Genomic DNA, 17,751 nt, shown 5'->3' on the forward strand with positions numbered 1-17,751 from the left:
CAGCAGGTGATAATCAAAGTACCCCTCCTACAACAAGGAAAGGGGTATTATTCCACACTATATTGTGGTACTGAAGCCAGACGGCTCGGTGAGACCTATTCTAAATGGGAAATCTTTGAACACTTACATACAAAGGTTCAAATCAAGATGGAGTCACTCAGAGCAGTGATAGCGAACCAGGAAGAAGGGGACAATATGGTGTCCCTGGACATCAAGGATGCTTACCTCCATGTCCCAAATTGCCCTTCTCACCAAGGGTACCTCAGGTTCGTGGTACGGAACTGTCACTATCAGTTTCAGACGCTGCCGTTTGGATTGTCCACGGCACCCCGGGTCTTTACCAAAGTAATGGCCAAAATGATGATTCTTCTTCAAAGAAAAGGCGTCTTAATTATCCCTTACTTGGACGATCTCCTGATAAGGGCAAGGTCCAGAGAACAGTTGGAAGTCGGAGTAGCACTATCTCGAGTAGTTCTACGACAGCACGGGTGGATTCTAAATATCCAAAATCACAGCCGTTTCCGACGACACGTCTGCTGTTCCTAGGGATGGTTCTGGACACAGTCCAGAAAAAGGTGTTTCTCCCGGAGGAGAAAGCCAGGGAGTTATCCGAGCTAGTCAGGAACCTCCTAAAACCAGGAAAAGTGTCAGTGCATCATTGCACAAGAGTCCTGGGAAAAATGGTGGCTTATTACGAAGCGATTCCATTCGGCAGATTCCACGCAAGAACTTTTCAGTGGGATCTGCTGGACAAATGGTCCGGATCGCATTTTCAGATGCATCAGCGGATAACCCTATCTCCAAGGACAAGGGTGTCTCTCCTGTGGTGGTTACAGAGTGCTCATCTTCTAGAGGGCCGCAGATTCGGCATTCAGGATTGGATGCTGGTGACCACGGAGGCCAGCCTGAGAGGCTGGGGAGCAGTCACACAGGGAAAAAATTTCCAGGGAGTGTGATCAAGTCTGGAGATTTTTCTCCACATAAATATACTGGAGCTAAGGGCAATTTACAATGCTCTAAGCTTAGCAAGACCTCTGCTTCAAGGTCAGCCGGTATTGATCCAGTGGGACAACATCACGGCAGTCGCCCACGTAAACAGACAGGGCGGCACAAGAAGCAGGAGGGCAATGGCAGAAACTGCAAGGATTTTTCTCTGGGCGGAAAATCATGTGATAGCACTGTCAGCAGTGTTCATTCCGGGAGTGGACAACTGGGAAGCAGACTTCCTCAGCAGGCACAACCTCCACCCGGGAGAGTGGGGACTTCATCGGGAAGTCTTCCACATGATTGTGAACCGTTGGAAAAGACCAAAGGTGGACATGATGGCGTCCCGCCTGTACAAAAAACTGGACAAGTATTGCGCCAGGTCAAAAGACCCTCAGGCAATAGCTGTGGACGTTCTGGTAACACCGTGGGTGTACCAGTCGGTGTATGTCTTCCCTCCTCTGCTTCTCATACCCAAGGTATTGAGAATTATAAGACGTAGAGGAGTAAGAACTATACTCGTGGCTCCGGATTGGCCAAGAAGGACTTGGTACCCGGAACTTCAAGAGATGCTCACAGAGGACTCATGGCCTCTGCCGCTAAGAAGGGACTTGCTTCAGCAAGTACCATGTCTGTTCCAAGACTTACCGCGGCTGCGTTTGACGGCATGGCGGTTGAACGCCGGATCCTAAGGGAAAAAGGCATTCCGGAAGAGGTCATTCCTACCCTGGTCAAAGCCAGGAAGGAGGTGACCGCACAACATTATCACCACATGTGGCGAAAATATGTTGCGTGGTGTGAGGCCAGGAAGGCCCCATGAAGAAATTTCAACTCGGTCGTTTCCTGCATTTCCTGCAAACAGGAGTGTCTATGGGCCTCAAATTGGGGTCCATTAAGGTTCAAATTTCGGCCCTGTCGATTTTCTTCCAGAAAGAATTGGCTTCAGTTCCTGAAGTCCAGAAGTTTGTCAAGGGAGTACTGCATATACAACCCCCTTTTGTGCCTCCAGTGGCACTGTGGGATCTCAACGTAGTTCTGGGATTCCTAAAATCACATTGGTTTAAACCGCTCAAATCTGTGGATTTGAAATATCTCACAGGGAAAGTGACCATGCTGTTGGCCCTGGCCTCGGCCAGGCGAGTGTCAGAATTGGCGGCGTTTGTCTCAAAAAAGCCCATATCTGATTGTCCATTCGGACAGGGCAGAGCTGCGGACTCATCCCCAGTTTCTCCCTAAGGTGGTGTCAGTGTTTCACCTGAACCAGCTTATTGTGGTACCTGCGGCTACTAGGGACTTGGAGGACTCCAAGTTGCTAGATGTTGTCAGGGCCCTGAAAATATAGTTTCCAGGACGGCTGGAGTCAGGAAAACTGACTTGCTGTTATCCTGTATGCACCCAACAAACTGGGTGCTCTTGCTTCTAAGCAGACGATTGCTAGTTGGATGTGTAGTACAATTCAGCTTGCACATTCTGTGGCAGGCCTGCCACAGCCAAAATATGTAAATGCCCATTCCACAAGGAAGGTGGGCTCATCTTGGGCGGCTGCCCGAGGGGTCTCGGCTTTACAACTTTGCCGAGCTGATACTTGGTCAGGGGCACACCCTGACTGAGGAGGACCTGGAGTTCTCTCATTCGGTGCTGCAGAGTCATCCGCACTCTCCCGCCCGTTTGGGATGCTGACGGAGTCCCCAGCATCCACTTAGGACGTTAGAGAAAATAAGAATTTACTTACCGATAATTCTATTTCTCGTAGTCCGTAGTGGATGCTGGGCGCCCATCCCAAGTGCGGATTGTCTGCAATACTTGTACATAGTTATTGTTACAAAAATCGGGTTATTATTGTTGTGAGCCATCTTTTCAGAGGCTCCGCTGTTATCATGCTGTTAACTGGGTTCAGATCACAGGTTGTACAGTGTGATTGGTGTGGCTGGTATGAGTCTTACCCGGGATTCAAAATCCTTCCTTATTGTGTACGCTCGTCCGGGCACAGTATCCTAACTGAGGCTTGGAGGAGGGTCATAGGGGGAGGAGCCAGTGCACACCACCTGATCCTAAAGCTTTTACTTTTGTGCCCTGTCTCCTGCGGAGCCGCTAATCCCCATGGTCCTGACGGAGTCCCCAGCATCCACTACGGACTACGAGAAATAGAATTATCGGTAAGTAAATTCTTATTTTTTTCCTGCATCTGAGGAATTAAATGAGGTGTGTGAGGAAGCCTGGACTTCCCCCGATAAGAAATTGATAATTTCTAAACGGTTATTGGCAGCGTACCCTTTCCCGCCAAAGGATAGGTCACGTTGGGAAACATCCCCTAGGGTAGATAAAGCGCTTACACGTTTATCAAAACAGGTGTCACTACCGTCTCAGGATACGGCCGCCCTAAAGGATCCTGCTGATAGAAAGCAGGAGGCTACCCTAAAAGCTATATATACACACACGGGCATTATATTGCGACCAGCGATTGCATCAGCATGGATCTGCAGTGCTGCTGCTGCGTGGTCAGATTCCCTGTCGGATAATATTGATACCCTGGATAGGGACAATATTTTGCTGACAGTAGAGCATATAAAAGACGCTGTCTTATACATGCGCGATGCACAGAGGGATATTTGCCGGCTGGCATCAAAAATAAGCGCAATGTCCATTGCCGCCAGAAGGGGGTTATGGACTCGGCAGTGGTCAGGTGATGCCGATTCAAAAAGGCACATGGAAGTTTTGCCTTATAAGGGGGTGGAACTGTTTGGGGATGGTCTTTCAGACCTCGTTTCCACAGCTACGGCTGGGATATCGACATTTCTCTGACATCCTAAGTGGATGCTGGGGACTCCGTCAGGACCATGGGGAATAGCGGCTCCGCAGGAGACAGGGCACAAAAATAAAGCTTTAGGATCAGGTGGTGTGCACTGGCTCCTCCCCCTATGACCCTCCTCCAAGCCTCAGTTAGGTTTTTGTGCCCGTCCGAGCAGGGTGCAATCTAGGTGGCTCTCTTAAGGAGCTGCTTAGAAAAAGTTTTTAGGTTTTTTATGTTCAGTGAGTCCTGCTGGCAACAGGCTCACTGCATCGAGGGACTTAGGGGAGAGAAGTTCAACTCACCTGCGTGCAGGATGGATTGGCTTCTTAGGCTACTGGACACCATTAGCTCCAGAGGGAGTCGGAACACAGGTCTCACCCTGGGGTTCGTCCCGGAGCCGCGCCGCCGACCCCCCTTGCAGATGCTGAAGATTGAAGGTCCAGAAACCGGCGGCAGAAGGCTTTTCAGTCTTCATGAAGGTAGCGCACAGCACTGCAGCTGTGCGCCATTGTTGTCACACACTTCACACCATAGGTCACGGAGGGTGCAGGGCGCTGCTGGGGGCACCCTGGGCAGCAATGTATAATACCTTTTATGGCTAAAAAATACATCACATATAGCCCTTGAGGCTATATGGATGTATTAAACCCATGCCAGATATCTCAAACTCCGGGAGAAAAGCCCGCCGGAATAGGGGGCGGGGCTTATTCTCCTCAGCACACAGCGCCATTTTCCTGCTCAGCTCCGCTGTGAGGAAGGCTCCCAGGACTCTCCCCTGCACTGCACTACAGAAACAGGGTAAAACAGAGAGGGGGGGCACTTTTTTTGGCGATATTTTATATATTTAAGCTGCTATAAGGATACAACACTTATATAAGGTTGTTCCCATATATATTATAGCGCTTGGGTGTGTGCTGGCAAACTCTCCCTCTGTCTCCCCAAAGGGCTAGTGGGGTCCTGTCTTCGATAAGAGCATTCCCTGTGTGTCTGCTGTGTGTCGGTACGTGTGTGTCGACATGTATGAGGACGATGTTGGTGTGGAGGCAGAGCAATTGCCGATAATGGTGATGTCACCCCCCAGGGAGTCGACACCGGAATGGATGGCTTTGTTTATGGAATTACGTGATAATGTCAGCACATTACAAAAATCAGTTGACGACATGAGACGGCCGGAAAACCAGTTGGTACCTGTCCAGGCGTCTCAGACACCGTCAGAGGCTGTAAAACGCCCTTTGCCTCAGTCGGTCGACACAGACCCAGACACGGACACTGAATCTAGTGTCGACGGTGAAGAAACAAACGTATTTTCAAGTAGGGCCACACGTTATATGATCACGGCAATGAAGGAGGCTTTGCATATCTCTGATACTGCAAGTACCACAAAAAGGGGTATTATGTGGGGGGTGAAAAAACTACCTGTAGTTTTTCCTGAATCAGAGGAATTGAATGATGTATGTGATGAAGCGTGGGTTAACCCAGATAGAAAAGTGCTAATTTCAAAAAAGTTATTGGCATTATACCCTTTCCCGCCAGAGGTTAGGGCGCGCTGGGAAACACCCCCTAGGGTGGATAAGGCGCTCACACGCTTATCAAAACAAGTGGCGTTACCGTCTCCTGATACGGCCGCCCTCAAGGATCCAGCTGATAGGAGGCTGGAAACTACCCTAAAAAGTATATACACACATACTGGTGTTATACTGCGACCAGCCATCGCCTCAGCCTGGATGTGCAGTGCTGGGGTGGTCTGGTCGGATTCCCTGACTGAAAATATTGATACCCTGGATAGGGACAGTATTTTATTGACTATAGAGCAATTAAAGGATGCTTTTCTTTATATGCGAGATGCTCAGAGGGATATTTGCACTCTGGCATCGAGAGTAAATGCGATGTCCATATCTGCCAGAAGAAGTTTATGGACGCAACAGTGGTCAGGTGATGCGGATTCTAAACGACATATGGAAGTATTGCCGTATAAAGGGGAGGAATTATTTGGCGTCGGTCTATCGGATCTGGTGGCCACGGCAACTGCCGGAAAATCCACCTTTTTACCTCAGACCCCCTCCCAACAGAAAAAGACACCGTCTTTTCAGCCGCAGTCCTTTCGGTCCTATAAGAACAAGCGGGCAAAAGGACAGTCATATCTGCCCCGGGGCAGAGGAAGGGGTAAGAGAGGACAGCAAGCAGCCCCTGCCCAGGAACAGAAGCCCTCCCAGGGTTCTGCAAAGCCCTCAGCATGACGCTGGGGCTTTACAAGCGGACTCAGGAGCGGTGGGGGGTCGACTCAACAATTTCAGCGCACAGTGGGCTTGCTCACAGGTGGACCCCTGGATCCTGCAGGTAGTATCTCAGGGTTACAGGTTGGAATTCGAGAAGTCTCCCCCTCGCCGGTTCCTAAAGTCTGCTTTGCCAACGTCTCCCTCAGACAGGGCGACGGTATTGGAAGCCATTCACAAGCTGTTTTCTCAGCAGGTGATAGTCAAGGTACCCCTCCTACAACAAGGAAAAGGGTATTACTCCACGCTATTTGTGGTACCGAAGCCGGACGGCTCGGTAAGACCTATTCTAAATCTGAAATCTTTGAACCTGTACATACAGAAATTCAAATTCAAGATGGAGTCACTCAGAGCAGTGATAGCGAATCTGGAAGAAGGGGACTTTATGGTGTCCCTGGACATAAAGGATGCTTACCTGCATGTCCCAATTTGCCCTTCACATCAAGGGTACCTCAGGTTCGTGGTGCAAAACTGTCATTATCAGTTTCAGACGCTGCCGTTTGGATTGTCCACGGCACCTCGGGTCTTTACCAAGGTAATGGCCGAAATGATGATTCTTCTTCGAAGAAGAGGCGTATTAATTATCCCTTACTTGGACGATCTCCTGATAAGGGCAAGGTCCAGAAAACAGCTGGAGGACGGAGTAGCACTAACCCAATTAGTGCTGCAACAACACGGGTGGATTCTGAATTTTCCAAAATCTCAGTTGACACCGACAACACGTCTGCTGTTCCTGGGAATGATTCTGGACACTGTTCAGAAAAAGGTGTTTCTTCCGGAGGAGAAAGCCAAGGAGTTATCCAAACTTGTCAGGAACCTCCTAAAACCAGGAAAAGTGTCTGTGCATCAATGCACAAGAGTCCTGGGAAAGATGGTGGCTTCTTACGAAGCGATTCCATTCGGCAGATTCCACGCACGAACTTTTCAGTGGGATCTGTTGGACAAATGGTCCGGATCGCATCTGCAGATGCACCAGCGGATAACCTTATCACCACGGACAAGGGTGTCTCTTCTGTGGTGGTTGCAGAGTGCTCATCTGTTAGAGGGCCGCAGATTCGGCATACAGGACTGGGTCCTGGTGACCACGGATGCCAGTCTGAGAGGCTGGGGAGCGGTCACACAGGGAAGAAACTTCCAGGGAGTATGGTCAAGCCTGGAGATGTCTTTTCACATAAATATACTGGAGCTAAGAGCGATTTACAATGCTCTAAGTCTGGCAAAACCCCTGCTTCAGGGTCAGCCGGTGTTGATCCAGTCGGACAACATCACGGCAGTCGCCCACGTAAACAGACAGGGCGGCACAAGAAGCAGGACAGCAATGGCAGAAGCTGCAAGGATTCTTCGCTGGGCGGAAGATCATGTGATAGCACTGTCAGCAGTGTTCATTCCGGGAGTGGACAACTGGGAAGCAGACTTCCTCAGCAGACACGATCTACACCCGGGAGAGTGGGGACTTCATCCAGAAGTCTTCCACATGATTGTGAACCGTTGGGAAAAACCAAAGGTGGATATGATGGCGTCCCGCCTCAACAAAAAACTGGACAGGTATTGCGCCAGGTCAAGAGACCCTCAGGCAATAGCTGTGGACGCTCTGGTAACACCGTGGGTGTTCCAGTCAGTGTATGTGTTCCCTCCTCTGCCTCTCATACCAAAAGTACTGAGAATTATACGGCAAAGGGGAGTAAGAACGATACTCGTGGCTCCGGATTGGCCAAGAAGAACTTGGTACCCGGAACTTCAAGAGATGCTCACGGAGGATCCGTGGCCTCTACCTCTAAGACGGGACCTGCTTCAGCAGGGACCGTGTCTATTCCAAGACTTACCGCGGCTGCGTTTGACGGCATGGCGGTTGAACGCCGAATTCTAAGGGAAAAAGGCATTCCGGAAGAGGTCATTCCTACACTGGTAAAAGCCAGGAAGGAGGTGACTGCACAACATTATCACCGCATTTGGAGAAAATATGTTGCGTGGTGTGAGGCCAGGAAGGCCCCCACGGAGGAATTTCAACTGGGTCGATTCCTACATTTCCTGCAAACAGGATTGTCTATGGGCCTCAAATTGGGGTCCATTAAGGTTCAAATTTCGGCCCTGTCGATTTTCTTCCAGAAAGAATTGGCTTCAGTTCCTGAAGTCCAGACTTTTGTAAAAGGAGTACTACATATACAGCCCCCGTTTGTGCCCCCAGTGGCACCGTGGGATCTTAATGTAGTTTTGGATTTTCTCAAATCCCATTGGTTTGAGCCACTCAAATCGGTGGAGTTGAAATATCTTACATGGAAAGTAACCATGCTACTGGCCCTGGCTTCAGCCAGGAGAGTATCAGAATTAGCGGCTTTATCATATAAGAGCCCATATCTGATTTTCCATTCGGACAGGGCAGAACTGCGGACGCGTCCTCATTTTCTGCCTAAGGTGGTGTCAGCGTTTCACCTGAACCAGCCTATTGTGGTGCCTGCGGCTACTAACGATTTGGAGGATTCCAAGTTGTTGGACGTGGTCCGGGCATTGAAAATATATATTTCAAGAACGGCTGGAGTCAGAAAGTCTGACTCGCTGTTTATATTGTATGCACCCAACAAGCTGGGTGCTCCTGCTTCTAAGCAGACGATTGCTCGTTGGATTTGTAGCACAATTCAACTTGCACATTCTGTGGCAGGCTTGCCACAACCAAAATCTGTCAAGGCCCATTCCACAAGGAAAGTGGGCTCATCCTGGGCGGCTGCCCGGGGGGTCTCGGCATTACAACTCTGCCGAGCAGCTACGTGGTCGGGGGAGAACACGTTTGTAAAATTCTACAAATTTGATACCCTGGCTAAAGAGGACCTGGAGTTCTCTCATTCGGTGCTGCAGAGTCATCCGCACTCTCCCGCCCGTTTGGGAGCTTTGGTATAATCCCCATGGTCCTGACGGAGTCCCCAGCATCCACTTAGGACGTCAGAGAAAATAAGATTTTACTTACCGATAAATCTATTTCTCGTAGTCCGTAGTGGATGCTGGGCGCCCATCCCAAGTGCGGATTGTCTGCAATACTTGTACATAGTTATTGTTACAAAAAAATCGGGTTGTTATTGTTGTGAGCCGTCTGTTCAGAGGCTCCTACGTTTGTCATACTGTTAACTGGGTTCAGATCACAAGTTGTACGGTGTGATTGGTGTGGCTGGTATGAGTCTTACCCGGGATTCATTATCCTTCCTTATTGTGTACGCTCGTCCGGGCACAGTATCCTAACTGAGGCTTGGAGGAGGGTCATAGGGGGAGGAGCCAGTGCACACCACCTGATCCTAAAGCTTTATTTTTGTGCCCTGTCTCCTGCGGAGCCTCTATTCCCCATGGTCCTGACGGAGTCCCCAGCATCCACTACGGACTACGAGAAATAGATTTATCGGTAAGTAAAATCTTATTTTTTGCCACAGGCTACCCCACAGCAAAAGAAAGCACCGTATTATCAAGTACAGTCCTTTCGGCCCCATAAACACAAGAGGGCTCGAGGCGCATCCTTTCTGCCGAGAGGCAAAGGTAGAGGGAAAAAGCTGCAGCATACAGCAAGTTCCTAAGAGCAAAAGTCCTCCCCCGCGTCCGTTAAGTCCACAGCATGACGCTGGGGCTTCACAGGCGGACCCGGGTACGGTGGGGGCCCGTCTCAGAAATTTCAGCACACAGTGGGCTCTCTCACAGGTGGATCCCTGGATCCTTCAAGTAGTATCTCAGGGGTACAGGCTGGAATTCGAGACGCACCCCCCCCCCCCCCCCCCCCCCCTCCGTTTTCTAAAATCTGCCTTACCAGCAACTCCCTCTGCCAGGGAGGCAGTGTTGGTGGCTATCCAAAAACTGTATTCACAGCAAGTGATTGTCAAGGTACCCCTCCTTCAGCAAGGAAAGGGTTACTATTCCACAATGTTTGTGGTACCGAAACCGGACGGTTCGGTGAGACCCGTCTTAAATTTAAAATCCTTGAACACGTATATCAGAAAGTTCAAGATGGAATCGCTCAGGGCGGTTATTGCGAGCCTGGACGAGGGGGATTACATGGTCTCTCTGGACATCAAGGATGCCTACCTGCATGTCCCCATTTACCCTCCTCACCAGGAGTACCTCAGATTTGTGGTACAGGACTGTCACTATCAGTTCCAGACGCTGCCGTTTGGGTTATCCACGGCACCGAGGGTCTTTACCAAGGTAATGGCCGAAATGATGATACTCCTTCGCAAGAAGGGAGTTTTAATTATCCCGTACTTGGACGATCTCCTGATAAAGGCGAGGTCCAAGGAACAGTTGGTAGTGGGGGTAGCACTTTCTCGGGAAGTACTACAACAGCACGGCTGGATTCTCACTATTCCAAAGTCACAGCTGGTCCCGACGACACGTCTTCTGTTCCTGGGAATGATTCTGGACACAGACCAGGAAAAAAGTGTTTCTTCCAGTGGAAAAAGCCGAGGAGTTGTCATCTCTAGTCAGAGACCTCCTAAAACCGGGACAGGTGTCGGTACATCAATGCACACGAGTCCTGGGAAAAATGATAGCTTCGTACGAAGCAATTCCATTTGGAAGGTTCCACGCAAGGACTTTCCAGTGGGACCTGTTGGACAAATGGTCCGGGTCCCATCTCCAGATGCAACAGCGGATAACCCTGTCGGCAAGGACCAGGGTGTCGCTGCAGAGGGCTCATCTACTAGAGGGCCGCAGATTCGGAATACAGGACTGGGTTCTGGTGACCACGGATGCCAGCCTTCGGGGCTGGGGTGCAGTCACACAGGGAAGAAATTTCCAAGGACTGTGGTCAAATCAGGAGATTTCGCTTCACATAAATATTCTGGAGCTAAGGGCCATTTACAATGCCCTAAGCCAAGCAAGGCCCCTGCTTCAGAACCAACCGGTACTGATCCAATCAGACAACATCACGGCGGACGCCCATGTAAACAGACAGGGCGGCACAAGAAGCAGCAGGGCAATGGCAGAAGCCACAAAGATTCTCCGATGGGCGGAAAATCATGTGTTAGCACTGACAGCAGTGTTCATTCCGGGAGTGGACAACTGGGAAGCAGACTTCCTCAGCAGGCACGACCTCCACCCGGGAGAATGGGGACTTCATCCAGAAGTCTTCCAAATGCTGGTAAACCGTTGGGAAAGACCACAGGTGGACATGATGGCGTCCTGCCTCAACAAAAAGCTAAAAAGATATTGCGCCAGGTCAAGGGACCCTCAGGCGATCGCTGTGGACGCTCTAGTAACACCGTGGGTGTACCAGTCGGTTTATGTGTTTCCTCCTCTGCCTCTCATTCCCAAGGTACTGTGACAAAGGGCATTCCGGAGGAAGTCATCCCTTCCCTGATCAAAGCCAGGAAGGATGTCACCGCAAAACATTATCACCGCATTTGGCAGAAATATGTTGCTTGGTGTGAGGCCAGGAAGGCCCCAACGGAGGAATTTCAACTGGGTCGATTCCTGCATTTCCTGCAAGCAGGGGTGACGTTGGGCCTCAAATTGGGGTCCATTAAGGTCCAGATTTCGGCCCTGTCGATTTTCTTCGAGAAAGAACTGGCTTCACTGCCTGAAGTTCAGACTTTTGTCAAAGGAGTTCTGCATAGTCAGCCTCCTTTTGTGCCCCCAGTGGCACCTTGGGATCTCAATGTGGTTTTGGAGTTCCTGAAATCACATTGGTTTGAACCACTTAAGACTGTGGATTTGAAATATCTCACGTGGAAAGTGAGATATGCTGTTGGCCCTGGCTTCGGCCAGGCGTGTGTCAGAATTGGCGGCTTTGTCCTATAAAAGCCCTTATCTGATTTTCCATATGGATAGGGCAGAGTTGAGGACTCGTCCTCAGTTTCTCCCGAAGGTGGTATCAACCTTTCATTTGAACCAGCCTATTGTGGTGCCTGCGGCTACTAGGAACTTGGAGGATTCCAAGTTACTGGACGTAGTCAGGGCCCTGAAAATTTATGTTTCCAGGACGGCTGGAGTCAGGAAAACTGACTCGCTGTTTATCCTGTATGCACCCAACAAACTGGGTGCTCCTGCTTCTAAGCAGACTATCGCGCGCTGGATTTGTAGCACTATTCAGCTGGCGCATTCTGCGGTGGGACTACCGCAGCCTAAATCTGTAAAAGCCCATTCCACAAGGAAGGTGGGCTCATCTTGGGCGGCTGCCCGAGGGGTCTCGGCTTTACAACTTTGCCGAGCTGCTACTTGGTCAGGGGCAAACACGTTTGCAAAATTCTACAAATTTGATACCCTGGCTGAGGAGGACCTGGAGTTCTCTCATTCGGTGTTGCAGAGTCATCCGCACTCTCCTGCCCGTTTGGGAGCTTTGGTATAATCCCCATGGTCCTTACGGAGTCCCCAGCATCCACTAGAACGTCAGAGAAAATAAGAATTTACTTACCGGTAATTCTATTTCTCGTAGTCCGTAGTGGATGCTGGGCGCCCATCCCAAGTGCGGATTGTCTGCAATACTTGTAAATAGTTATTGTTACACAAATCGGGTTGTTATTGCGAGCCATCTGTTCAGAGGCTCCGTGGTTATCATACTGTTAACCGGTGTTCCTATCACGAGTTATACGGTGTGATTGGTGTGGCTGGTATGAGTCTTACCCGGGATTCAAAATCCTTCCTTATTGTGTCAGCTCTTCCGGGCACAGTGTCCTAACTGAGGCTTGGAGGAGGGTCATAGGGGGAGGAGCCAGTGCACACCAGATAGTCCTAAATCTTTCTTTAGATGTGCCCAGTCTCCTGCGGAGCCGTCTATTCCCCATGGTCCTTACGGAGTCCCCAGCATCCACTACGGACTACGAGAAATAGAATTACCGGTGAGTAAATTCTTATTTTTTCTCCAGCGTCAGCTGGTGCGGTTCAATAAACTTGAGGCCCTGTGGTGCAAAATACTCAGAGCTGCCCCCAAGTAGAGAAATCACTGTCTTGTTCTTCCCAAACAAGAAGCAAATATGTTGTGCTATGCATGGGATAAAGGGGGAGATGCATCAACTCGTCTAACAAGGACAAGTGAGATAGTTGCCCAAAGCAACCAATCAGATTCTTGCTATCATTTTTTAGAATTTACTAAATGATGGCTAGAAGCTAATTGGCTGAAATGGGCAATTTCTCCACCCCTTGTCTTCTTTTAGGTTTGATTCAACTTCCCCCTTAATTAGTCCACCATTTTTTGTGTGTGTGTTTAAATGTAACTATTCTCATTCTTTGTTTATTGCTGCACATTATCACACAGTGTTATATATGTACTTGTAAACATTCACATGAGCCCCTGCAAAGCTATATAGCTTACAGTATCAGTTCACTTGTCCCATCAGCAGCTAACCAACATTATCAGTATGTGTTTGGACTTTGGGAGGAAATTGAAGAAACATGGAGAACATACAAACTCCCCACATCTAGGAACCATGAACGAAACAAACTTGTGATCTTAGCTCGGTGGCCCAGCAATGCCAACCACTGTGTTGCCAGCACTGTTACAATCTGTAGTATTTTAACATTTTGTACTTTACCTTTAATTTGCCATGTGTAAATAAATGTATAAATATGAGGATGTTCTCATTGCTGTTGTAGTAATAAGGAGCGTGATCTGAAGCATGCAAAGGATGGGATTAAAAGGCAAATATCAGCATTTCAGGACAGTAGAACGGACAGGCTGAAGAGGTTTGGACGGCACATGCCGTCTCTGCTCACAGCTATCGATGATGCTTACAAGCAGGGTCGCTTCAAGAAGAAACCGGTTGGTCCACTAGGTATTGACATTGTTACGCATAAACTATCAGCTCCAGTCTGGTTCCATAAGGCCAAGCTGCATATGTCACTCTGTGACCTGCTCTATAGTCACTGGCTTTATTTCCCCTTCTTAGGTGCTTGCATACACACAAATGATCCCCAGCTTGCCCTTGCAGTGGAATGCTGCTTGAAAGGACTGATTTTTGCTTTCTGCTGTGATAATCATCAGGATGAGAGAACTCTGCAGAACCTCATGTCAAGGGAATGCCCGCACGGTCAGAGGCCACAGATCATTGTCAACGCGTTTCGCAATGAAGTATATAATGTTTCACAACGGTGAGAAGTGGTTTACAGTTTTTTGTCCAAATTACTACCATAGTTTTAATGATCTGTCTATGTCAGAACTCGTCACAGAGGGGCATAGTGTGAGTTAAAGTGTACATCTTGCATGCAAACAGTAATAGTAGTCCTTTGGTGGGGCTTTACCAGGGTTTTCTAGGAATAAGACCAGCCCAGTATAGCTTAAAGCATCCTGAATAAAAGTTAATCCTCCATGTTCACATCCCCGGGGTCTAATTAATGAGTTGCTGCTGCAAGATAGGCTGGTGAGGACACCAGCACCTCCATATCTCATTGTTCCAGTGTCCTCCTAAAGGACTATGAGAAAAGGATTTAAGCAAATAGTTTTTTTTCTGTACTTATTACAGTCCCATATCAGTGCTGTAGCTCGTGCAATAATTAGATTTTTGTGTTTCTAGAATGAGCTCTGATTTGGGCAAAACTATGTAGTAGTGCAGGTGGGGCAGATGTAACACGTGCAGAGAGAGAGTTAGATTTGGGTGTGGTGTGTTCAAACTAAAACTAAATTGCAGTGTAAAAATAAGCTGTCTAACATTTGTGGGCTACATGCAAAAACAGCCAGTATATACCCTGCACAGAACCATTATAAATGTGTTTGCTCCCCTTGCATGGCAACATGGTTTGTTCCAGACACAGTTACCTGCTTTTTTTTTTTTTTGTTTTACTTACAAATCTGAATCGGGCCCAATATGCCTTAAAAAAAAAAAAAAGAAGTCAAATATATGATGCTTGTTTTCAACCAGGACTTTTTCTCTTTATTATATTCACCAGTACTCCATATAGTGACCCGTGATCTTGTCTGTATGCATCCTTGCTGAGCAGCAGATGTTATTTACATTTTGCCTGCTTAAGGTGGTAACGAATAAATACTCTTATACCTGTACTACATATAGGAAGTAGATATTTTACTAAGCATGCCTATTTATCCAGGACTACTGTTGCTATTGCATCTTCTAATAGTGGGGCAGATGTATTAAGCCTGGAGAAGTGTGATAAGTGCAAGGTGATAATGCACCAGCCAATCGACTCCTAACTGTAAATTTACATATTGGAGCTGATTGGCTGGTGCGTTACCACCTTGCACTTATCACTGCTTTATCACTTCTCCAGGCTTAATACATCTGCCCCACTGAGATTACTAGGCACATGCACATATATTAGAGTCACAGGTTTCACTTCCTCTCCTGATAGAGCCGTGGATCATCCAAATTATCCATCCGTCTTGACCGCTTTGGAAATTGATCACCCAGTAGTTGCCAACTGCCTGATTGATATGAGAGGCATAGAGACTGTGCTTCTGATCAAGGTATCTCCCCTCTCCTTTTTATATGTGAATGTCAATCATAGCCTGTCGTAAGAATCAGTGATTGTCAGTCAAAGATTACGCTGTAAGTATCAACGCCATATAATATACTTATAATATAAGAGTTTCCTCAATTCCTGTGTTGTGATCGTATAATGTGCTTTTATATCTCGCCAATCTACATAAATTCTTCTGCTTTAAGCATTTAAAGATATTACTAACCAGCATGCAGAAGAGTTTTGATGGTGTCTCTGTTTCCCCAGAGTAACCAAGAAGCCCGGGAGGTCATGCAGAAAAGAAACCCACCTAGAAATTGCCGAGAGGCTTTTACTGCTGATGGTGATCAAGTGTATAAAAACCGGTACTATTCCTCAGATTTCCACCGGGCCAGATATTTAAGCAGCGATGTGGAAGTGGAAATAAGGTTTGTATCCGATTTGTGTAAATTTAAATGTAAATGTATGTGTTCCATGCTTTTATAGCTATACCTGAACATGAAATTGTACATCCTGTTACTGTATGCATTCAGTTATATAATCAGTGATCTGTTGTAGCTTCAGCGCTGTGAAGATACTCGGATATAAAAGTAAATGTTAAATGACATGGAACACTTTCATGTAGTCATGTGACATCTCTACACCAAATATATGGATACATTTCTCATTCATGGGGGACAGTAGAACTCTGGGATATAAAGGTGCAGAACAAGAGTTAGGGGCACTCTAAATCTCTTTCCAGCTCAAACTCATCCCCTTCTATACTTCCATAGCCCCTATAGGTCAGTGACAGAGCTTTCTCTGTTTGCAGTCAACCAAAGAAAAACTTTGCTCTACAGGAAGCCTATCAGGCTTTGATCTCTTCAGGCATAGTTGTCAACTTCATGTAAAAAAAAAAAAAGAAGAAGGGATAGAGGGTTAATTCAAATATTTTCTTAGTTCAGAAACTTTATGGTTCAGAAACTGGTCGGGTGTCTTTGATCCTTTCTACATCTGAGTCTTCAAGGTCTGCCGTCGGCAGCTTGTTCCCGGTTGCGTTTACGGTGTCCATGGATTCCATTTGCATGAAGGACGTGTGCTTTCAATCTAGGAGGTATACCCGTGGTCTCCTCAGATTTGCTGTACAGTCCCATCAGTTTCAGACTTTACCTTTTGACCATGCCAGTGGGGTTCACCAACAACATTAGATTTATGGCTGTCCTGTGATCCCGGCATATTCAGGGCAGTACGGATGTGGTAATGATTAGCATTATTGCCTCACAGCACTGAGGTCATGAGTTGATTCCCACATGATGCTAAATGTGTGGAGTTTATATGTTCTCCCCATACTTGCGTGGGTTTCCTCTGGATACTCCGGTTTCCTCCCACAATCCCAAAATTTACTTAATTGGCTCCCGGCAACAACAAAAATAACCCTAGTGTATAATTGTGTGCATGTACATGTGTTTTGGGCAGACTAGATGGGCCAGTTGGTTCTTATCTGCTGTCAAATTCTATGTCTATATGACTATCATTCCCTGGCCGATTTAGATTTAAAGGAATGGGGGGTGTTCCAGCCGTCGCTGCAGTGTTCATCCCAGGAGTAAAGGACCAGGAAGCAGCGTTTTTTACTCCATAAGGCAGGTCCTTCACCCTGAGGAAGGGTACCTTCACCTGGTCATCTTCCAGCAGATTGTGAGCAGGTGGTGTCATCCAGAAGTCGAAAGGATGGTAAACTCTTTTGGACCATGAGGCAGAGAACTTGGGGGCAGATGTATCAACCTGGAGAAGGCATAAGGATGTGATAAACCAGTGATAAATGCAAGGTGATAAACACACCAGCCAATCAGCTCCAATATGTAAATTAACAGTTAGGAGTTGATTGGTGCGTTTATCACCTTGACTTAACACTGGTTTATCACTTCCTTATGCCGTCTCCAGGTTAGTACATCTGCCCCATAGTCTCTAGTTAAATGGATCCAAATATGTTATTTGTTAAACATCATGTAGGTATCTTGGGACTACAGCCTGCTTTGACTTCCCTCTGGTAGTAATGCTTCCATATCTCCCCAGCCAGGCAGGAGATTTTCGGGGCTGGAGGTTCTGTCTTATAGTTCTCCTTTTATCGTCTTCTTGAAGACAAGGCTGTTCTTTGGACTAAGCCTTTCTTGTAACACGAAGGGGGGAATTCAGTTGAGGACAGGAAATTTAAAAAAACACGCAGTGCAGGATTTTTCCTGCAGCCGTGGGATTTTGCGATTCAATTAGAGGACAAAAAATGAGATGCTGTGATTTGTATGGAAATCACCACATCTCTTTTCACGTGTCCCCAGCATCTGATTTTTC

The 17,751-nt window shown here is 47.7% G+C and overlaps 1 protein-coding gene across 4 annotated transcripts in view; it reads left to right on the forward strand.

Annotated features, from left to right (window-relative positions):
* SMC6 (structural maintenance of chromosomes 6) overlaps positions 1-17,751 on the forward strand; it is a 370,384-nt gene that overhangs the window by 243,374 nt on the left and 109,259 nt on the right. For all 4 annotated transcript variants that reach the window (XM_063915349.1, XM_063915346.1, XM_063915348.1 and 1 more), the window contains 4 exons: positions 13,609-13,787; positions 13,902-14,103; positions 15,319-15,433; positions 15,694-15,854. In XM_063915349.1, the coding sequence (XP_063771419.1) occupies positions 13,609-13,787; positions 13,902-14,103; positions 15,319-15,433; positions 15,694-15,854 (657 nt within the window). The remainder of the gene's footprint in view (positions 1-13,608; positions 13,788-13,901; positions 14,104-15,318; positions 15,434-15,693; positions 15,855-17,751) is intronic.

The sequence above is a fragment of the Pseudophryne corroboree genome, chromosome 4 (genome assembly GCF_028390025.1).
Source record: "Pseudophryne corroboree isolate aPseCor3 chromosome 4, aPseCor3.hap2, whole genome shotgun sequence".
NCBI lineage: Eukaryota > Metazoa > Chordata > Amphibia > Anura > Myobatrachidae > Pseudophryne > Pseudophryne corroboree.